The 23,616-nt window shown below is 35.0% G+C and overlaps 1 protein-coding gene across 6 annotated transcripts in view; it reads left to right on the top strand.

The window, feature by feature from the left end:
- LOC149541201 (uncharacterized) overlaps positions 1-19,588 on the top strand; it is a 205,244-nt gene extending 185,656 nt beyond the window's left edge. For all 6 annotated transcript variants that reach the window (XM_089802210.1, XM_089802208.1, XM_089802206.1 and 3 more), the window contains 5 exons: positions 3,517-3,599; positions 17,603-17,744; positions 17,905-17,934; positions 18,237-18,301; positions 18,562-19,588. In XM_089802210.1, the coding sequence (XP_089658336.1) occupies positions 3,517-3,599; positions 17,603-17,744; positions 17,905-17,934; positions 18,237-18,301; positions 18,562-19,231 (990 nt within the window). In that variant the 3' untranslated portion in view covers positions 19,232-19,588. The remainder of the gene's footprint in view (positions 1-3,516; positions 3,600-17,602; positions 17,745-17,904; positions 17,935-18,236; positions 18,302-18,561) is intronic.
- The last annotated feature ends 4,028 nt before the right edge of the window (positions 19,589-23,616 follow it).

Raw genomic sequence — 23,616 nt, 5'->3', positions numbered from 1 at the left:
ACGGCAACAAAAGAAAATAAATATTCAAGCGTATGCCTTTCCTTTCACAATGAGCCTATATTTATAATCTCCAAAAACCACTTGTTTTTAAAACGAAATCCACTCAAGAAGCTTCACCAACACAACATTAGTTAGAAGCTTCCATTAGACTCTTTTAATGAATAACAATTCTTTGCTCTTTTGTATTTAATATTGGACTTGGCTTATAACTAATTAAATAAATGACCCCCCCAATGATGACTCAACTCTCAACTTAAGTGAAATTATAAAGTTAAATAATAACTTTATAATAAGCCATTTAATGATTTAATAATAATTTGGTCACTAAAAATATAATAACTTCCAAAATACACATCATTTACTTATGTCGTTTGAAATAGGAGTCACACTTGTTATTTCTTCATTTGATCAAATACACATTCCAAAGATAGAAAGGGTCCATCTCAATCAACAACCGATTTACCACAAATAGTAAGTACACAAAACTAAGTCCAAACAAAGTCCAATCTGAGCCAAATGAAGACCAACTTGTAACTTATTGAATTGTGGAGAAGACAAGACCCTCCCCAGCCAAGCCATTGCCTTAGAAGACCCTCTGTCTAATATAATTAGCCTACGGGGATCACAATAATAGGCTAATCTCTTAGACTCTGATGCTCACAAAAGTGGGGACATTACAAAGTCATCGAGAGGAAATGAGATCGGGTGTTTTGTTGCAGGTTGACCGAGCCAAGAGCTTAGCTGAGAGCTCATATTTGATGACGGAAGTTGGAAAGACCATGGAGATTCAATTGTGTTTCATGTCGAGAGGACTGCGATGAAAATAATATTATTGTCATCGATCAAACATAAAACAAACTTTCTTGCCAATCTGGTTTGGAGGAGTCAAGCATATGCAAGCAAAGATACGGAGAACCTATTGACAAGATCTGTTGAAGTTCGATCAAACTTGAGAGATCAAAGACGAGCTCGGGTCGAAGGGAGGGGTAGTGTAATGTCCCTTTTTGGGGACATTGGAAATATTCAAGGGGACATCTTTATAATATTAAAATTGACTATGAGAGCTAAGACTTTATTTATTAAAGGTCAAATTAATATTCCAAGTTGGCAAAAGATGACAAGGAAAGATTAGATGAAAGGCCAGAAAGGAAGTCGAAGAGTCATAACTATGAGAATAAAAAGGAGAAGAGACCCTTTCTTTGGTATGCTTGATTTACTATTCAGATTTTCAGTTCTCTCTTGTGAGAGTTTTCAGAAAGCTTCAGCTTTCAGCCAGTGTGAGTACGTAGCCCCTCGTGCAGGCAGGCAGTGGACAAAAATCCATTGTCAGGGGAGATATCATTTCAGGTGTCTCGGTTGTGCTTACAAGTTCTTCTCTTTAGTTTCCAATCTAACTATAGAACTGTGTTTAAGATTGGATTTATAGTTGCTGGTTATTGTATTGCTGTTGTATAATACAATAACGTCTTATGAGTTATCTAGAAGTAGCTGGTTATTGTATTGTTGTTATTTAATGCAATAACGTACTTCAGAATTATGGAAAGGTTATTGGTTTAGTACTTGGTTTGTAATGTATGTTCCTACTTTTGAATCCTTAATATCATTCTGAAAATCAGTTCCAATAAGGAATTAGACGAATTCTATTTGGGTGATTGTTATGAGATTCACATTTACTAGTTATTTATAAGCAACTGGGTATATTTATGATTCTGAGAGTTAACAAAGAGGGAAAAGGATGGTTCGGAATAGTAAAATACTGGTCATCTTAATACCATGCTGGTAAATCTTATAGCCTTGCTAGTACGGGTCATTACAGGTAGTGGGGGGCGTGGGATATTTAATCCTACATCCTCCACATTTTGGTGAAAAACACTTTATAATATGGACTCCCCCAAATTTAAACAAAGTGTTGAAGGTAGGGTACGTAGGGTTCCTGATCTTGCCTCTGTGTGAAACAATATTGTTTGTCCCCTGTACAATTATAGATTGATCTAGAGGCCAATTTGGCCCAACAACAATATTTTGACCCAAATTTGTAGAATAAGAAAATAATGATGGAATAGGATAGAAAATCTGAAAAAAAAAATTGCAAATATTTTTTTAATTAAAACTCAAATCCATATTGCCAATGTGCAAATTAGATTCTACAGGGTCCGATTTGCTAAACAAATTTGTCTCATATTTGACTTTTGCCCAACATAGGCAAATTTATAGTCAAAATTTATGGAAACGACCACACGGATGCAATGGTGAGGTCTGATGTTGATCCCAGATCTGAATTATAGCCCTCCAAAAGATGAAGCAAAATGCTCTCCAATGGCTATGCAATGAACAGTCCTATGGCTCTTATACCATGTAAGAATTTTCCTCAAGCTCTAATACCATGTAAGAATTTGTCTAAGGAAATGAATGTAATGCCAAGATCTAGAAGCTCAAAAAATAGCACAAATAAGAGAGACAATGATAATCAAATGAGAATCTCAATAATGATCAAATGAGAATGGATAAGATGCCCAATGATATTCAAATGTGTACAATATAGATGTGCGTGAATGTATAGGCAATGCATGATAACAAGGAGATATGCAAGTGACAAGCTATCAACTAGACAAGGTGTAATCACACATTCAATGAAGGTGGAGCATCCTTTATTGTGTAACAACGTATTTGCAACGAGAGGATGATAATTTGATACGAACACAAAGGTGAATCTCACAAACAAAGAGGTGTGAGACAAAAACTAAGTGCAAGTGGATTTCTCCTACACCACCGGCTAAAGTAAAATGCAAACTCCTATGCATCTCAATGACAACTAATATGCAAATGCATTATGCTAAGTAAACTTAAGCAAAGTGAAATTATTTAAGTTTAACTACGTCAATTGATTAATATTGTATTTCTTGATTAAAACAATTAGTAATTAGTAATTAGTAATTATGTATTAACTAGTAAAAAATCTAGACTTGTTGAATTCAGAGCCCATTTTGATTGCATTTGTTTTTAACATTTAATTATTCACATATTTTGTGGCAGATGTCTATAGGTTTTTATCATATGGGTTGTCATCACCGTGTCTTCTCCTTGAAGAAACCTAATTCAAATGTTCATTTTTATGATTACTACTGTTTAATTTAATATAACTAAGCAATATATAAAATTCTTTTTTGAGTATGTGCAAGCTTTTCCCACTCATTTCATACTCTTTTCGGTTTGTACTTTATTTTCTAATTTTATGGTAATTTGCCCAGCAATTACAATCGATTTACTTGCAGTGTACATAATAATCCATAATATCCTCAATAAACTTCATTGGTTTGATCCAGTAACAATGACAAAAAATAACTTGCTTTGAATTGGAAAGCAGTTGATATTTCCTTAACCTTGTTGAGCTATTTTGATGTTTTGATACACAGTGATTTGACTGTCTGCTCTCAAAGAATATCTTGGGGTGTTAATAGGTGCTAATAGATGATTGGTTGTTTGTTTTAATTTTTTCTGGTGTGGATGTTTGGCCAGGCACATCCCAAGTGGAGCATGTGGAAAATGACCACTCTTCAAAGTCGTAATACAGTGGAGAGTGTATTTCAATGGGCATGTGGGTAGGTGTTTTCTTTTGAAGTTATAAATTGCCTAGAGTCTTTTGAGAATTGTTTTCCAAAAGTTGAAAATTAGATGATACCTACAGGTATCCTCATTTAAAATTCTGTACATCATCACCATATAGTTTTTAACATGGCAATAATCAGTCCTGTGATGTCACATTGCACCACTGACCGGGTAGCTTGTTCTGAACTTCATTTCGATTGGAGAAAACTTATATGTTTAGCATTCAGCTTGAGGAGTTTCACAAATTTTGCTGTTGATGTTCTTAGAATGCATAAATGGACCTAAAGAAATATTAATACACACGTACATAAATTTTACATTTGCCAACACAGAACAAAATATTTTCTTTATTGATGAAAATAAATTACTTGAAGCAGAGTGAAAAGAAGTGAACATATTTTGAATTATTGCTCATGCAAAGTTATACACCTAGAAGATCACTCATGATATTGGCCTTCTAATGTGGATGGAGCATGCCCTTGCATGGTATAGGATAACACAGTGAGGGGAATGCTGATGAGAGTCAAAGTTGACCATCTGCACTATTACTTCTTTGATTATAGATTGGTATGTGCATTAAGCAGGTCAAGCTGGTGAGGCAACAGCCAGGGGGCCTCATCCTCATACATCATAACAGACATAGCCAACACAAAAATCTCCACCATGAAAGTCAAACATTGGATTGGTTGCCTGTCATCTGGCAAGCTAGCCATTGTACTATGCATCCATACACTATTTGCATTCCCATTGATACTTTCTTGCAAACATGAAAATTATACTCATAAATATCTGTGTTGGAAATGTATTGCATCCTGAAACTAGAAGTAAAAAATGTCACATTCATTTCTCCCCGTCTCCAACATGTTGAATTATGTATCTTTACTATTGATCTATAATTGAGCTCGTAGTTTCTCTACTGGTTTTCTTTTGAAAAAGTGAGGAACTTTCATGCCCACTTCTTTGTGGAAACTATATCCCCAGTTGACCAAGGATAATGTTCTTGTTTGTGAGATTATGTTACTTCTTGTTCAATGTCAGTTCATAGTATAGTTACAAAACTTTCTTAGATTCACCGAGACTTACTGATTCCTGAGGAAGTAGGTTGAAATTTGGCTCGGGGACTTGAGACCCAAGTGCCCATTTGGTTTTGGTGAGTCGTGACACATAGACTCAGCCTGGTCAATGAAAGTCAAGTTCAAAAAAAAAAATGCTTAAACATAAAAGCTAAAGTCTACTTTTATACTCGCGTCACATGTAATTGTCTATACTTGTGTATGTGATTAAAATAACTTCTGTTTGATTACTTTATTGTGTTTTTGAAGTTAATTTTTTGAAGGGCCCATAAAACAGGTTTTAAATTCTTAAAACTCTCTATATTTTATGGTTTTACTTTTTTTCAATTTGTGTAGTCTTGGCCAATTTGGTTGCCAAGTCCAAGTCCAGGTCAAAACACAGCTCGCTGAGTTTGAGGCTTGTAATGCTGGTTTATACCTCTGAATTTTGTATTGTTACTGTAGTTTTGATTTCCACATGATTGTTCTTCAACTATAATATGGCTGTTGACACCTCTGAATTATATAAGATCATTGAAATTTCATTACATTAGTGTGTCGTGCTTCTGGGTAAACTTCATTTGCATCTCAAAAGATATAAATAATATTATAATATGCAATATTCAATTATCCAATATCGGGATGACAGAGCTGTAGAAGAAAATTGGAGAAAACTGTAGACCAAGACAAGATTAAGAAGGGGGGTGAGGAGCGAGGAGTAGGAAAGGATTGCATAAAGCTCCAAGATGGCAGATAAGATAAGATAAATTTATTAATGTCCAACAAGAGACCATGAAGGTCTAAGGGACTGGAAAGAGTACAACAAGGCTGTAAAAGAATTGATCTCTGATAGAGATCTGTTGTAATAATATTGCAGCCTTGAAATGCTTGAACATATATATATATATATTTCAGTCTGATACATATATATATATATGTCCTGCTGTGTATAATCTCCAAATATATAGTATAGATCAGAATTTATGAATGCTGACCTAAAGATAGACTTGACTGTCTTAATATGTTTAAATGCTGATGAGATCAAATGATGCTGAGATCAAATATTACCTTGTTATTGATATCGATCTGCGACCGCACGACTAAGTATAAGTACTTGAGATCATGTCCCTACGTGGACATGACTACTCATGAGTAATTACCATTGTTGACCTTGATTAGCATTTGGCAGATTTTCACAATATAAACAATAGGAGCCCGGTGGAATATATGGATCATTATTAATATGAATTAACTCTTATTAAATAATATAAAATAGTGGAAGTATATGTGAGTGTGTATATATATATAAAATATTCACAAATATATATATTGATAATGTGTACTTCACTTATACTGAAGCTACAGTTGGCAAGCTAGGAGCAAGAGCACCAAACGGTGTCCGCAGAAAGAGCAAGCAAGAAAGAAAAAGAACAAGGAAAAAAGCTAAATACTCCTCACAAATGAGAAGTTTTCCAGAACTCAAGGATATGATTTTGGGGTGAGGGTGTGTCTTGGGAAGCCGCTGGTGATAGGGTGACGCTATCGAGTGTGTCCTCTGCGAGGTCTCATAGATCTGGTGTGACTTGAGGGAGGGCCGAGGGACTGCTTTATCCCTTGGGCAGGAGATGCTGGAGTGGAGGAGGAGGCATGAGTGGATCAAAAGATACAAAAATGAAAGAAAACAAAGTAAAGAGAAAATGAAATAGGACGAGCAAAGAAAGAGAGTAGAAACTAAGAAATTGAGACAAAAGAAATACAATAAAAATGAAAAGAGAAAAGAGGAAAAGTAGGACCTAAAGATTTAAAAAATAACTACAAAAGATACAAGAAAAAAAATTGGAAGAGAAACCAAAAAATAAACACAAACAAGGGACTAAAAGAGAAAAAATCACCTTGAATCTAATGTCCACAATCTCTTTACATGTTTTTATTACTTCAGATTTTTTATGGTTTGTCATACATGAGAAACACACTTTTCCGTAACATAAGCTCATCTGAGTGCAATTTCAAAATCCATATTTTATTTTCTGACACTTAGAACTAATTCTTAAGATTGGTCTGGAGTTGACTTAAGCAAGGTGACATTCATTTTCTAGTGCGCACCATCTGACTTTCAAATTTCATCAACAAAAAGTAGTCTCCTAAAATCTGCAAAGTAATGCTGCACCTAACTACTGATGGTTAGTTTGTAATGAAAATGTTTATCGATCCCTGATAGAGATTAGTAGTGTATTTTAATTATCAGTAATACAGATCTGATATATATAATTCAGTACTAATTTATCAGACTGAATGTGTGTGTATGTGTGTGTGTGTGTATATGAAAACAGTATTATATTTACTACCTCACAATATGTCTTCAGAAGTATTAATGTTGAGATGACTTCAAGTAAGAGTAGATCACTGCTGGAGAACAGAGCACTGCCAAGCATATTGGTATCTGTCTCAGCAGCAACCCTTGACTATATATACGTTAGAGTTCATGTCCCCGTAGGGACATGACTCTATGTGGCCAATGGTGATGCAGTGCAAGGTAGGAGAATCCCCAAAGGAGATGTCCTAGCCCTCAACAAATAACCACACAGTGGAAATACAACAAGAATGCAAGATCTGATATCAAACCACAACTCTTTAATCATAAAATAACTGTTACATGCAATGTGCCGGGCTGTAAGGCCTTCCCAATTACGGCCAAATACAAAGCAAGTAATAGTTTTGCAAGATCCCTCAAGATCCAATCTAAACCCTAGCTAGTCTAGATCCACACTTTGGTAGAAACCTCCAAGGAAGATCTCAATTTGTGTTCGCAAGCCCACCAAGCAATCTCCTTGTTTTCCAAGCCGCAGCTACCATCTCTTCTCAAACTTTATCCAAGACCCAAGTGTAAACTGCCTCACATTTGGCATTCTGTCCACACACTCTGAAAAATTCTCTCGCTCAACTACTCCATCTTCCATGCTCTTATCCAAGCTGGATGATTAATCACAATTTTGTTGTAAATTGTCTCACATTCGGTCCTCTGTCCACAAACTCGAAAAAAAAATCGCTCTTCAGCTACTCTCCACACTCACTCCTTTGAATGAATAATGATAAGACAAGGCCCTCTACTTATACCTAACCAAGCCACAAGTTGGCCACTAGCAAGTTACATTAAATAAACTCTCAAGCCACAAGTCGGGCTAGCAAGTTAAATTAAATAAACCCTCTAGCCACAAGTTACATTTAATAATGCTACCTATTAAATGCCTCTTCCCTCTTTTCTCAAATTTTTTTTTATTTTTTAATTTTTTCTTCTAATTTTCGTCACTCTCTCTCCATTTAAATTTTTTTTTTTTTTCTGAAAAAAGCAAAACAAAAATATTTCCCCTTATATTTTCTAATGCAAGATGCTCCTGCATCAGACTCCTTAGGTAGATAGAAAAGTGTGCCCCACACTTTGATGCCAAAAGAAAGATCTACAACCATCTTTATCTTCACCAAAGGTTTCCACTCCATCAGGGACAAGAAAACCAACATGCAAATCATCCACATCTGCATCACTCTGTCAAAGACTAGAATCTCAACCATCCACTCAGCATGCTCATTCTCAGGAACAAACTGAACATAATGCTTCATCAACAAACCCTCATCTACATCAATAACTAGTGAATCCACACCAACAACAACAAACTCCATATCAGCAACAATATGTAGATCTCCATCAATACATTCCAAACTCTCAACACCAACCATCTCATTGCTCATAACAAGATGCTCTGCAACATACAAGTCACCATTAACAAAAACCAGATCATCCACGACTGAGTGTTCCGCAATCTCCATGTCAGACTTAACCAACTAATCATGAAAACCAATCTCCATCCCAACATCAACAAGGTTAGGAATATCCTTAGCAATAACCTCAAGTTGCTCAGCAAGTTTTGTATTAGACTCCACAAACTGATCAACAAAATCAACCTCTTCCACCTTGATCTTGTGATGCCATCTTTTCTCTCGAACAAGTCTTCTAACCGGCCAGAAAACTCTCTTCCAGATCGATAGACTCCAACTCCAATAGCATACAACTTCCCTCTTCCCTTTCTCAACTCTTTTAGAAAAAGAAGCATCCACCCGAGCTATTGTCTCATTAATCCTTCGCTCCACTATGTCACGGAGATTCTCAATCATCCCAGGGTCCAATCCTCTCGGAGCCATTTTTCGAGAGCTTTGCAGACCCTCTACAATAAATCACCAACAGATCAATCTTCTTGAACAAGATCAACCTTCCATCTTCGCAACCATAGATCCATTTGCATGTCCTCCCAAGGTCTTGGTGCAAACTGCCTCAGCTTCGGCTATCTGTCTACATGCTCAGGAACAACCTTCACTCTGATACCACTTGACACAGTGCAAGGCAGGAGAATCCCCAAATGAGATGTCCTAGCCCCTAGCAAATAACCACACAGTGGAAATACAACAACAATGCAAGATCTAATATCAAATTACAACTCTTTATTCATAAAATAATTGTTACATGCAATTTTACGGGCTGTAAGGTCTTCCTGGTAACGGCCAAATACGAAGCAAGTAATAGTTTTGCAAGATCCCTCAAGATCCAATCTAAACCCTAGCTAGTCCAGATCCACACATCAGTAGAAATCTCTAAGGAAGATCTCAACTTGTGCTCGCAAGCCCACCAAGCAATCTCCTTGTTTTCCAAGCCGCAACTGCTAGCTCTTCTCAAACCTTATCTAAGATCCAAGTGTAAATTGCCTCACATTCAACACTCTGTACACACACATTGAAAATCTTCTCTTGCTTAGCTACTCCATCTTTGATGCTCTTATCCAAGTTGGATGATTAATCACAACCCTGTTGTAAATTGCCTCACATTCGACGCTCTGTCCATAGACTCGGGAAAAAAATCGCTCTTCAGCTATGCTCCACACTCACTCCTCTAAATGAATAATGACAAGACAAGGCCATCTACTTATACCAAACCAAGCCACAAGTCAGCCACTAGCAAGTTATATTAAATAAACCCTCAAGCCACAAGTCGGGCTAGCAAGTTAAATTAAATAAACCCTCTAGCCACAAGTTACATTTAATAATCCCACCTATTAAATGCCTTTTCCCTCTTTTCTCCAATTTTATTTATTTATTTATTATTTTTCTTCTAATTTTCGCCACTCCATTTTTTTTAAATAATTTTTTTTGAAAAAAAATAGCCAAAAACATTTCCCCTTTTATTTTCTAATACAAGACTCTCCTGCATCAAATGGCCACATAGGGTCGGGTCATGTCCCTACATGGACTATAAACCCAAACACATCCTTAATTTTGCCAACGGTTGCTTAAATATTTCAAGACCGATAACATGAGGAAATTCAGTAGACATTAAGGGATTATATATATATATATATATATATATATATATATGAGAGAGAGAATCATAAATTCATATACTTAACATAATGTGTACTTCACTTCTACTAAAACTACACTTTAAAAGTCCCTCTTAGCGAGGGAGAAGTAAGACACCAAAGTTTCTCAAGTCTCTTGGTATGGGCACTGGTATCAACTTCAATGATACCTATTAGGAGAATAGGTTATCTGATTTCTGATACTTCGATACAGTGATCTCTGGCACTCCGAGACAACAACTTAATGAAGTTTGATCATAATACATTCATTATCATGACTTCCGATTATTTGGAACAACAATATAATCTTGTCATGATAATAGGTCTACCATTTGTAAGATTGTCACCTTACAATGGTTACCTTTTGTTTATGTATGTCAATGAAAGATCATCGCCTTTCATTACATATCGTATGTAACTATGAAATAGTAACATTTTAATCAAGAATGAATATACATATATATTGCAGAACTGAGATCTGACTCCAATGTTTACAATCATAATTTAATCATTCCAAGTTTACCTCTAAAATATTCCAATTTGGGCTTAGAAAGAGGTTTAGTAAGTACATCAGTAGTCTATTCATTTGTACTTAGTTTTCTAGCTTGAAAACATCTTGATCTACCATATCTCTAACTTAATGATAAGGAATTTTGATATGCTTACATCGATTGTGAAAAACTGGATTCATAGATAGCTTGATGCAGCTTTGATTATCACACTGGATGACTGTAGGCTTCAAGGGTATTCCGAACAATCCAACTAGCAATTTTCTTAACCACACTACTTCTCTAGCTCCCATGGAAGAAGCTATATATTCTGCCTCAATGGAGCTCAAGGCAATTGATGATTGTTTTCTGCTAAACCAAGAGATCATTGCTGAACTAAGATTGAAACAACATCATGTAGTACTCTTACGATTAGTAGAGCTGCTTGCCCAATCAGAATTTGAATATCCATGAAGATTAATCTCAACTTGATCATATTTGAGGCCCAGAGCAATTATACCACATAAGTATCGTAAAATGTGCTCGATTGCCATGAGATGGATCTTCTTCAGCTCACACATGAATTGACTTAAGGCATTGGTTGCGTAATAGATATTAGGATGAATGTTGACCAAGTAGATTAGTGATCCAATAATTTGCTAGTAGTAAGTGGGTTGGTGGGTTCAGATTCAAATCCATCATTCTTCATTTTGTGTAGGTTTGCTTCCATAGGCGTAGTTAAGGGTTTGCAATCCATCATCCCAAACTTAGTCAAATTGTCAACAGTGTATTTTCCTTGATTTAGAAAGATATAGTTCTTTTGCCACACTTCTAAGCCTAGAAAGTAATGAAGAAGTCCGAGATCTTTCATGTCAAATTCTGTTGCCAGATCCTGTTTTCATTTTGCTATAAGATCTTCTTCACCTGTTATTAGTAAATCTTCAACATACGATACAAGAATAATCATATCATCATTAACTGATCTTCACTTGTTTTTGCCTAAAGCACATCTTTTGCAAGTTCCCGAATGATCAGGTTTTAAACGAAGTAGCCCAGTTACTATTTTTCCTATGGATGGTAATGCACGAAAATGAAGATGATCAAGTCTTCTATGCCAGATTTCATTAGTATTTGAGATTTCATGATTTAGTGCAAGATTTTGATTGTTACAAAGTTTGTATAAGCTTCCATCTTTAAATCCGATGGTTATTGCATTCTTAGTGTTGGAGTTCTTGGGCCATGATAGTACTTTATCTTCTTGGAATGCGATTTGATACCCTTGGTCTACAAGTCCAGAGATAGAAATCAAGTTTCTTTTTATGCCAAGTACAAACAATACATTCTTTAGTTGAAGTGTGATCCCTATTTTCAGTTTTATTGAACATGATTCAATATCTTTAACCGAATATGTAGAATTACCCCCAATAGTTACTTTTTTAGAGGAATATCCTCAAAACTTTTGAATTTGTCTTTAAAACCTATTATATGATGAGATGCTCCACTGCCTATTATCCATGTATTTTTGTTGGAGTTGAGTTCACTTGAGAGAGCTAAGTAAAATGCAAAGTTTTCATCCTTTTCATCTTTGACTACCACTAGGGCTGCTTGAATTTTATTCCGTTCTGGATAGACGTTATGGGTATGACCAAATTTGTCACATTTGAAGCATATTACTTTTGACCAATCTCTTTTCTTGTATGTTTTGTTAATTTTCTTTCTTTTTCGTTTGAATTTACCTTTCTTTCCCTTATTGTTGGTATTGGCTTGGAGGGCTTGAATATCTCCCTCTTGATTTAGACTTATTCCTCTTGAAATTAATCTTGACTCTTCTTGAGTACATTCGTTTTTTAGTTGCTCAAATTTTGGAAGTTCAAGTCGAGAGCTTAGTCCACGAACAAAAGTTTCCCAAGACAAGGGTAATCATTTTAGTGCTATGATACAAAGTTCTTTGTCATCCACTAGATTTCCAATAGTCGCAAGTTGATTTGTTAACTCTGAGATTCTTAAAAAATAAGATGTAATGGACTCTCCATTGTTCATTTTGATGTATAGTAGTTATTGCTTCAATGTCAACAGTCTATTGATATTCTTAATTTCGAATGTATTCTTAATAGTGGTGAACATCTTGTAAGCTGTTTTTAGACTTGATATTTAGGGAGAATGTGATCTTTGACGAAATCCATAATGATTTTCATAACTTTGTCTTTTCCAAGTTGTTTTGTCTGGATCATTCTCAGGCATAGACTTATTTCCCATTATGTACCCTTCTAATTCCATTTCTCTCAGTATGATCATTACTCGTATCTTCCATGATGCGAAATTGGAGGCCCCTTCAAGTTTGTCTTCTGGTCTTACGTGTTAATGTTTTGTAGCTTCGGTCTGATAAAGTCTAGTGAATATATGTATTTATATTTAATATATATGAGTTGTACATAAATATATACATATACATGTATATATATACCACAATCATGGCAATGCAATTACAGTTACAGCGATCCTATTACTCCAACAAGGTATCAAAGCCACGGCACAAATGTGAAAGGTGGAAGAATAAAATATACGGAGACTTATTTTTATCTATTCCAGATTTATAAACATTTATGTTAATTCATATTTTAAAAGAGTAGTCTCTTTGGCCATATGAAGATCTATTGATACTAGGAGAAGTCAACAAATAGCGCATCAACCAGACTAGCCTAAGGCGATATATACACAAAAATGATTTTGGCAGGAATTTATGGATTTTGAGATACAAAGAGAGCGAACGAAATCCTGAACAATGGATTAAGTGGATAACATTATTACTGATGCAAAGAACGACAAAAGAAGAAAAGCATAATGGAAACCACTAAATATAATTGTGCCATCACAAAATCTCTTGTGCAATTTTTTTTCGTGGTTTATTGGTCCAATTGTCTTGGGACTGCGTTGTCAAAAATACAATGGTAGTAGGTTTGTGTCCTGCCAATTGTTCCTCTCACCATTTATTATCATTGATTTACAGGATAAATAAATACATTTTAATGAGTCTTTTGGGAGAGGTGAATATTGACAAGTGGCTTTGGCGCAAATTAAAAATTAATCGTTCAATAATTGTCTCAAAATAACCTTTTTTTGTTGGTGATCTCTTCAATAACCATTTCCCTCACTATTTTGTCAGGAAAAAGGGTAGATGGGAAGAAGCAATGGATAATTTTGGTGAATGGAAGGATGTGGACTTGGACGAGTCCAACCTTGTGAAGGCATTGTAGGCTTCACAGTCCCCCCTACACAATCTACACAACAAACAACCTGAAATATAATCTACTATGGGTATGATCAGTCAACAATAAGAAAAGAGTATTTAAACAATAAAAGCCATCCAACATTAAGATCCCTGTGAATGATAATAAGAAAATAAGGAAATAAGTGAGCCAACGGGTGAATAAGTAAAAAAGTGTTGAAGAAAGTGAAATTGGAGGGACGACCAAATAAGGTTTTGAGAGTCAACCCACACAAGTATAAATGTAGGTATTATAGGTAATGCTCGTTTTCATGAATATACATTTCTATGTTTAATATTATACATTTGTATATATATAACATTGTGAATGCATAAATATTTATTAGAGAAATGATTAATATTTTATGATATGAATATAATATTTTTTAAGAAAGTATTTATGAAAGTTTCAAATATGAAGGTTTAGTCTACAACAATTGATATCTTGTGAAATCAATTAAATTTTTAATGTTCTTATAATTTTTGAGAATGATTATTAAAGGTATTATTATTATTATTATAAGAATTATGTGCCTAGATCTTTTCCTCTAAGAATGTTATTGTAGGATAAGAGAGATCGATTTCAGATTCAGAGGGAGATTGAGATTCAAAAGGATCTTGACATTTCAATAGATGCAACTTTGAAAGAGAGGGAGTAAATAGAGGATATGGTTTTGTCAACCTTCAGTGATCTCGATCATATTGGATTCAGAGGGAGTCAACCATGTTGTGATGGATTCTTCAGTGATCAATAAATTGTAGCAGTCAAGAGAATTGTGATTCATGTATATACCTTGTGACTGTGATTTTAATGGGCCTACCCACTATGTACATCATGAAGAAGTGACGACTTCCAAATGATGTCACTTGTATTTGCAAAAGTTATTGTAAGGTGACGATCTTATGGTAACTTGTATTATGAGATCAAACAAATTGAGTATATGGTGAATGTTTTTGCATCTCAACATTTTGGAAGGCCATTACTCAAAGAGTATTTGGTGAATATCATTGATATTCTGGGAGGCCAATACTCTTGATATCAAACCTTATTTTGAGTACTTGGTGAATATCACTGATATTCTGGGAGGCCAATACTCTTATATCAGATGTGATATCAAACCTTATTTTGTTGAGTACTTGGTGAATATCATTGATATTTTGGGAGACCAATACTCTTGATATTAGATGTGATATCAAAACCTTTTGAGTACTTGGTGAATCTCATTGATATTCTGGGAGGCCAATACTCTTGATATCAGATGTGATATCAAACCTTATTTTAGTACTTGGTGAATCACATGTTGATATTCTGGAAAACCAATACTTGTGATATCAAATGGTGGAAAACTTTTGAGATATCTTTAAAATTTGTCATTCCTAATATTACCAATGGTGTAATATCTCTCTTGTGTTTATCCTCCCTAGCTAAGAGGGAGTGTTAATGTTTTGTAGCTTCAGTCTGATAAACTCTAGTATATATATATATATATATATATATATATATATATATATATATATATATACCAAAAACATGGCATTACAATTACACTTGCAGCAATCCTGTTACTCCAACATTACGTGATTCACCATAGTTCCAGATTGAAGATAGTTTAATAGATTTAAATCTGTATAAGGCTGACTGTGAATCTCTATCAGTTTGGCTCTGATACCATAAAAAAGTTTATCAATCCCTGATAGAGATTAGTAGTGTATTTTAATTATCAGTAATTCAGATCTGATATATATATATATGAAAACAGTATTATATTTACTACCTTGCAATATGTATTCAGAAATATTAATATTGAGATGACTTCAAGTAAGAGTAGATCGCTGCTGGAGAACAAAGCACTGCCGAGGTTATTGGTATCTGTCTCAGCAGCAACCTTTCATGTCCCTACGTGGACTATGAGCCCAAACACATCCTTAATTTTGCCAATGGTTGCATAAATATTTCAAGCCCGATAACATGACGAAATTTGATAGACATTAAGGGATTATATATATATATATATATATATATTAGAGAATCATAAATTCATATACTCAACATAATGTGTACTTCACTTCTACTGAAGCTACACTTTAACATGGAATTCTGATAAATTGTGGAATTTATCTTGACATGATTCGCCTTTGATGCTGATTTATTTGGCATGATTGTATCTCCTTTGAGCTATGCACTTGTTTATATGACTCATCTTCTCCAAGCTACCTTCTTCCTCCTACATGACCCATGACTTACATTATTTAATGTAGTTCATTTCCTCTGCTGATGTGCATTTTTGAACTACTCAGAATACTTGAGATACCTCTACCTTATACCATCCTTTTATTGTTGAATCTCTTCTGTTTAAACCTGGGATCTTGATTTGAGATACCTCTACCTTATACCAGCCCGAAACTTTAGCCGAGTACAAAAATCAGACAATCCTTATTTTTTTAACTAAACCTGCTGTCAAGCATCTCATTTTCTTCCAAGTCTTTTATTAGTGGAGAACCTGCTCTGCTGAATTTATCACTCCTTCAGTTGGGAGTTGATTATTTTCTTCTTTCAAGTGCTTATGTGTCGATGCCTTTTTCTAATTTGGTCCTTTAGATCAATATTGACTTTCACATGATATTTCGTAGTATAGAGGTATGCCCCAAAGTAAGAACTGCCTTTCATGCCATTGGTAATAGACATCCAAGTGATGCTAATCAGAGGACAGTTTGCACCATTGTAATCGGTAAAAAAAATCTTATTAAATGCCTTTGCATAGCCACTTATATTATTTATGTAGTCAAATTGCCAATGGTTTCTGCCTGGCTTTGAATGGCATTCAACTAATGTTTCCTTCATGAGTTAAGCTATTTTCTTATATACCTGCTCCAAGGAAATCTTTAGGAAATTAAGTACAATTAATGCTATAGGATCAACTTCCCTGTGCTATACGGTAAACTGCTACACTATCAATGCAATCATATAAAGATAAAGAAAGATTATACTGGATTTGATTGTATGAGAATAACACAATTGATGCTGCCAAGGCCAGTGCTTGCTTACAATGAATATAGATTTGAGAGAACTGCTCATAAATCAGCAGCCTTACTAATGATGAAAATTCCGTTTAGAGACTGCAACTGTTGTTGGCTTGGCCAAAACAATTGGTAACTTATCATACATATTTGTTGGCATACTCTTCACAGCTGACACTGAACTAACAAGATAAGTTGTCCTCACAAGAATGAACAAAATTTAAGCAGTTACATTGATTAGATGTACTAGGGATCAAATTTTCAGATGCTACTCTGAAGAGGCTGTTTTGTTTTTAGAAAAATGTCATGTTTATTTTGTCTGCACTTTCTTTACTAGTTTGACTTTTGGAAACTTTCTGAATATCCTTTTTTTATTAACTGCCATTTATTCACACTATAGTTGATAGCTCTTTCAAAGCATCTCTGGTTTGATTAAACTATTTTTACCCTCTTTCTATAATATTGAATGATTTCAGTTCGCTTTTTTTTTTAAAACCATACACTTGTGCATTTGTGATATGCATGATGCATATGAAGACTGAGCACTCAAGATTTTGACAAATATCTACCTGAATCCTGTCTTTGGGTAAAATCTCTATCCAACTACGTAACCTTTGTACTTCCATTTAAACCCAGATGTTTCCATTCATTTTTTAAAACTAAATGGGATGCGTGTTTGTGTGTCTAATCCTTTTTGTATGAGATTAAATTCTATACTTCCCTATATTGGTATATCTTCATGTTTTCTAAAGAGTCTTAATATGACTGCAGCCGTCCCAGTACAATCCAAGAGAGGAATTTGGACAGTGATGATGATGAATTTCGTGACAGGGATTATGATGTATCAGCAATGGCAAATAATTTAACTGAAGCTTTTCGTAATGGCATGTTTGAGAGTGAGGGTGTTAGAGAGGTAGTCTTTCTCTATATTATCAAATTAGCTTCTGCCATGTTTTTGTATTGTCTTGTCAATTAGTTTTTATTAATTGAAAATTACATCATTCCACCATCATTGGATTGGTCATGAAAAAGCTACAAAATTTTATTTCTCTTAATGAGCCCTACCCATGCAGGTTCATGGAACCAGTGGCAGAGGTGATGAGGTAACAGCTATGATGGCTATAATTATTCCTTTGTGATTCTCATATTCTGGAGAGTATAAAATAATCTGGCGAGATTCTTTTTTCTTTCTGTTTTTTTGTTCCTCAAGGGTGCCGCAGGGTTTTGAATTCAAAATGCAGTTGAGGCCAGAGTTTTGTCATTGAAGTAACATAAGCTGTCTATATATTTTAATGACCCACACATTAAGTATTTCTGGTGTCCTATTCTAGCTGGAGCATTTTGGCTTTACAAATTAATTTTCAACTGATGAATTTTTTACCATCACGGTGAGCTGATGTTTCAGGATGTCTTTTTTGAGGATGAGTCCCCGGAGGTACTGTCTTCTCTCTGCTTGGCCGAACAAGATAGGTAAGCTTTGAATCATCTGTCAGTGTGTCATGCATTTAGGGAATTGGGAAATTGTTAATTACATCTAGGGTTTAATTTAGTTAAGAACGAAAAGGAATATTTCACACAAATATTTGTAGCTATTTGCTATATTTTGTGGGATGGAATCAACATTTTTCAGTTACTATATTTTTCCCTGGCACCTTTTCTATTCTGAGGGTAGTTATATAATAAACTCTCTGCCACTTCTATTTATTCATGGTCCTTGGAATTGCTTGCAGTACTCAGTTGAAAGAAACAATGTTTACAAATTCTCACTGGTTTGCATTTGAAGATGAGGAGTCCAAGGAAACATCAACAACATTTCTGGTTTCCTCACCTGTAAGGATGGATGATAATCAACTAAACATCATGATGAACCCAACTACCAGTGGCAATAGTAGTGGAAGTGATGATGAGGTTGTGGTAGGGGAAGATGAGTTAATTGATACTGCAACTTCCAATGATTCCTCATTAGCAACTGCCTTTGATGCCAATCTTTGTAGTGATTTGCCGCAGACTACAAATTCTATTGAGGACCTTTCATCAGAGCTGGAGAAGGTTGGTATCTCAGACAATTCATCAATTACTCAGTGTGAAAGTAATAATATGGACACATCTTCTGCCAAGAGTCCGGACTGGGTGGAATGGACAGAGTTTCAAGATGTTGAATGTACTTCTGGAAGAAATAATTCCAGTGAGAGTAATCCTTCAGAACTGGACATGGGAAATGCTGCACAAACAGGAGATCAAGGCACAACCATTGAAATGGATACTGAATCTATTAGAGAATCATTAGATGAAGCTTCTAGTCTGGTACATAAAGACGGGTCAGAAGCAGATGAATTGAGGAGTAGAATGGGATTACCATTATTTGTTGAAAATGTGGAATTTGTAGGAGTGGAGGTATAGTGTACAAGGGCCTTGACCTTGTGGTGAAAGAAACTGGAAAAGTTGTCCCAGTTAAATTGAGTTGTGCCGGTTTCCCTATTGTCATTTTACATAAATAAATACATTGGTAAAGAATATGTATGATATAAAGCTATGAATTACTGGTGTCATGGCAATGAATTAGCAGTGTGATGATACTGAATATCCAGCTTGCCCAGTTTGGATATTAACAAGATTCGGGCAGAACTCTGGCAGCAAGCCTATGTCCTCTGTATGAAACTCTTCTTTGTATGTCAGGCACTTTATTGCCTCTGGCAATAAATTGCTGTAAGGATCTCCTACAAATCAATATAGGTGGTGTTGTCTTCAATTTATCAATTTTTTTAAATTTGCAATGCCCTTTCATTGCTTTCATTTTGCAAGCAATCATTATGACCTTTGTAACTGCATCAGTTGTCTAACTGAACTTATTCCTTTATTGTTTTGGTATTATGCTGGTCATCAAATTTGTCTTGGAGTGCTATTTTTTGGAATATTGGAGTTCAACATGAAGCATAATGCCGCTTACAGAAAAATATTTATTTACCTATGCATAAGGTTGTCGTGTTTTTTTATGTTTGAAAATTTGAAAGGGATACACAGATTTGAATTACTGAATTTTAATTTTTGTTTTCCTATTCCGATAGGTTTTTTCTTATCTATTATTTTCTTTCATGTTTTATAAAAGACTATCACCTGCCATCAGATTTAAGGCATGGGATGAGCGCAATATGTAGTTTATTGTATCATTAATCATCATCCCACTTAGAAATCATGCCCAAGTGGTATTTACCTTTTCAAATTTCACCTTAGTCTGCATCTAGAGATTTACGCCTATCTTTGTACAGGTAGACCCAAATCATTAAAATGTGTCTTGAACTCAGATCATGAGCATGATAGTTCCTCTGCCGTTGTCCTCAACCATGGGTTTATTCATCAGATGTTAGAATGCATGGTGGATGCCCTCTGTGATACTTTTATTTTCTCTTCTATTAACATGGATGTAACTGGATATCTGACTAGCAAGTCTGCATTTGTCTCCACTTTTGTGTGTTTATCATTCTTGAAATTTGGTGAGGTGTTGGGATCCAAACAACACAGTTTGAGTTATACTCTTGGTTGAACCCAAAAGTACCATACATATGAGAAGCCTGGCTAGGGGCTAATAATTGTTGTTTGGGAGTATTTATTACTCAAACTAGAGTTTGTTTTATGTAAACCTTTTGTGAGATTACATCATCATGTTGTTTAATTGGTTATCGCCAATAAAACATCATGAGGACCCCAACTAAACATTGAGAGCCTATTGTCATTGTTTGTAGCATAGCTGGAAAACTCGGACTCACCTCAGACTTGGCAGCACAAAATATTGGACTCGGACTCATAAACAACTTGCGAAGGATGCGGCAAAAGTAATAAAAGTAGTTTTGCAGAAAAAAAGAAGAAATTAATGCATTTGTAGAACATAAGAGCCATAATTGAAACATTAAACTGGTCATATGATCGCCAAACACTCAATATTTGAGATCTCATAGTTTTAATAGCAGCACGAGTTTATAAATGTTTACAAAATTTGCATATAATAATATGTCCAAATGTGAAAAATGGCAACCTAACTAGTAGGCGCTGAGGTATTTAAGTGAGGAGTTGATTCTTCTTCAAGATACAAGTCCCCATCTTTGTCCTCCATTTCAATGGTATCATCCAATGTTGCTTCTTTTGCCACTCTTGTCTCTAATTCTGCATGATTTTCAGTGAGGACATCATCACCATCATTTTGTTTAGTGATGGTCCAATCACCACATAGATCAATTTCGTTGATGTCAATGGACTCGTGTGAAACACTCCCCACCTTTCTGGAGTGAAAGTGAAGGTTGTACTGAATGAAGACAAGATCATTGAATCTCTTGTAGGTCAACTTATATCTCTTCTTCATTTGAATGTTCTCAAATAAACTTCAATTCTGTTCACACCCAAAAGCACTACATGGTTGGAACAAAATATGAATGGGCTATCATTTGCAGATTAGGTGTGTCAACACATTATTGTCCCACCATAAATCTATTAAAAACATTTAGAATTTTAGAATTGAGTAAAAAATGTAATAATCATTATCAAGCTTTTGATTTTTCTTGTAAACATTGAACTTTTTTTTTTTTGCCCAATTGTTTTTCTCGTCAATTGCTTCTTGTGAAGAGAAGAGTCTCTCCTCTGCAGCGTTTTAGATCTTGATTAGTGAATATTTCAAAGTTCATAAATAAGGGGAGCTAAACTCAACAATGAACATTTCCAAATTCATAAATAAGATATAGAAAATATCAAATCTCACCTCCAATTCATCATGATCCATGTCTCTCAAGTCGCAGTTAGGTGTGATCTTGTTAATGCTTGTAACAACACCTACCATGAGCTCCTTGTCAGACTTGAATGAATCATAGAAGTAGAATTGCAAGTGCAAGATGTAGGCCAATGCATGTATTAGTTGGTGGAGTTAGTTTGTCAGCCTAGGATCAATGATGTGCCAAAGGATTTCATATTCTCTTGAGTTCCTATCATAATAATGTGAAATGTCCACTCTATACCTATCACCTAAAAAGTGAAAACAAATTCTAAACCTATCATAAATGAAACCCATTGGCATGTCATCTGCATCCACTATAGAAAGAACCTCTACCAAAGGTTATCACCTAAAAAAATGAAAACAAATTCTAAATAATAACAAAATTAAACCATTAAATAAATAATCTTGAATGGGCAGTTTGTGCCTATTGTATTGTATTGGGGGGATTGAGGAGATCGATTTGATGACCAACTAGACTCTTGTATAATGTTTATATTTGCGTTTGTTACTTATCTTGATCGACTCATTTCCAATTTTGTCAAGCCCATCATAAAACCTATAACCTTAGATCTTTTAGAGTGTCTGGAACCCAACCAAGCATCAAACACAATCATTTACTAAAAATGAAGAATGCCACCAACTCTATGAATGTATTGCAATGTGTGGAAATGGCTATGAAATCGTCACCTGTGCATAAGGTCCCTGCCATTTGTGTGTTTTCTCATCAAAGAGAGGACCCAAGTATGGTTGTAGATGAAAATTGGTGACACTTTTAGCATCTTCAACCACCCTTTTCACACATCCAATATTCTCAATCTCCTCTAATAACATGTCTGAGTAATGTGTAGCACAAGAACTCCATGTAATTGTGGCATGCCTCTCTATGGCATTCGACTTGTAGCTACATATGCAGTTGCATTGTCTATGATAATTTGCTTAGCATTCTCAACTCTAGCTCCTTGGATCCTCCCATCTAGTAAATTAAGCAAAGTCTCAACATTTTGTATTTCATTTGAGGCATCGATGGACTTCAGGAATATTGTGGTACCATTATAAGCCGCCAAGAAGTTGAGGATATTCCTATTTTGTCCATTTGTCCATCCATTGGATAAGATGATGCATCCTTTTGTCCTCCAAAATTATTTGATCATCAACCACAACCTCTGTATTTTCCACGGATTGCTTTAGCAATGACCCATTGAAGTCTTTAGTTGTTAGGGATTTTAACCCCCTTTCCTGCACATGTAAATGCAATAAATAAACCTTCTCAATATGGATTGCTCGCTACATTAAATGACAAATTGTTGTAGTACCAAAAAATTGTTGCTTCTATTCTTGCTTGGTCATGTTTTCCTTTATTCCATCTAGTATCTTTAAGTGAAGGTTGTGCTTCTGAAACTGTGTGCAACAAAAACCTTTGGGCTTGATGCAAGAGGAGTTTGAGTATCACTAGCCTCAATCTCATTGTCAAGAATAGATGAATTTAGTTGATGGATGCTTGGACTTCCAAGAGCACGACCAAGGGGAGCCAAAGTGAACACATTTAGATTCATTATAGTTGCTATGGCTTCTTTTGTTTTGGCCTTTCTTGTTTTTGCATTTCATATTGAACAACAAGGGCCTTCATGTGTCTGATAATATTTGGAGTTGTTTTTGGACAACCATTTATATTTTGTCTAGATATTTGTGTCTATTTTGTATGTTGACTCCAACTGTCACCATTTTGCCACATTTTGTAAAAATCACCGCTCCCTTTTTATTTCTCGGTATCCCAATCTTCCATACTTCCATGCTTCATCTATCTTTTCTTGATTTTTCTTGACCTTGGGGCTGCCCTTGAGATGAACTCAACATTGTTGTTTTAACATGGAAATAAATAAAAAGATCTGTAAGGCTTTGCTGATAATCAACAAAAAATTGACAAAGAATTACTTGAAAATAAATTAAATAATAGTACTAAAAAATGAATGGAAAAAAAATGCACATATCCCCTTGTTTTCAAGATTTTTAAATTTATAATAGATGG

Source organism: Cupressus sempervirens, chromosome 9 (assembly GCF_028749045.1).
Source record: "Cupressus sempervirens isolate cs-2001-9-10 chromosome 9, ASM2874904v1, whole genome shotgun sequence".
NCBI lineage: Eukaryota > Viridiplantae > Streptophyta > Pinopsida > Cupressales > Cupressaceae > Cupressus > Cupressus sempervirens.
The sequence above is the reverse complement of the archived record's forward strand: the minus strand, read 5'-3'. Positions and strand labels throughout refer to the sequence as shown.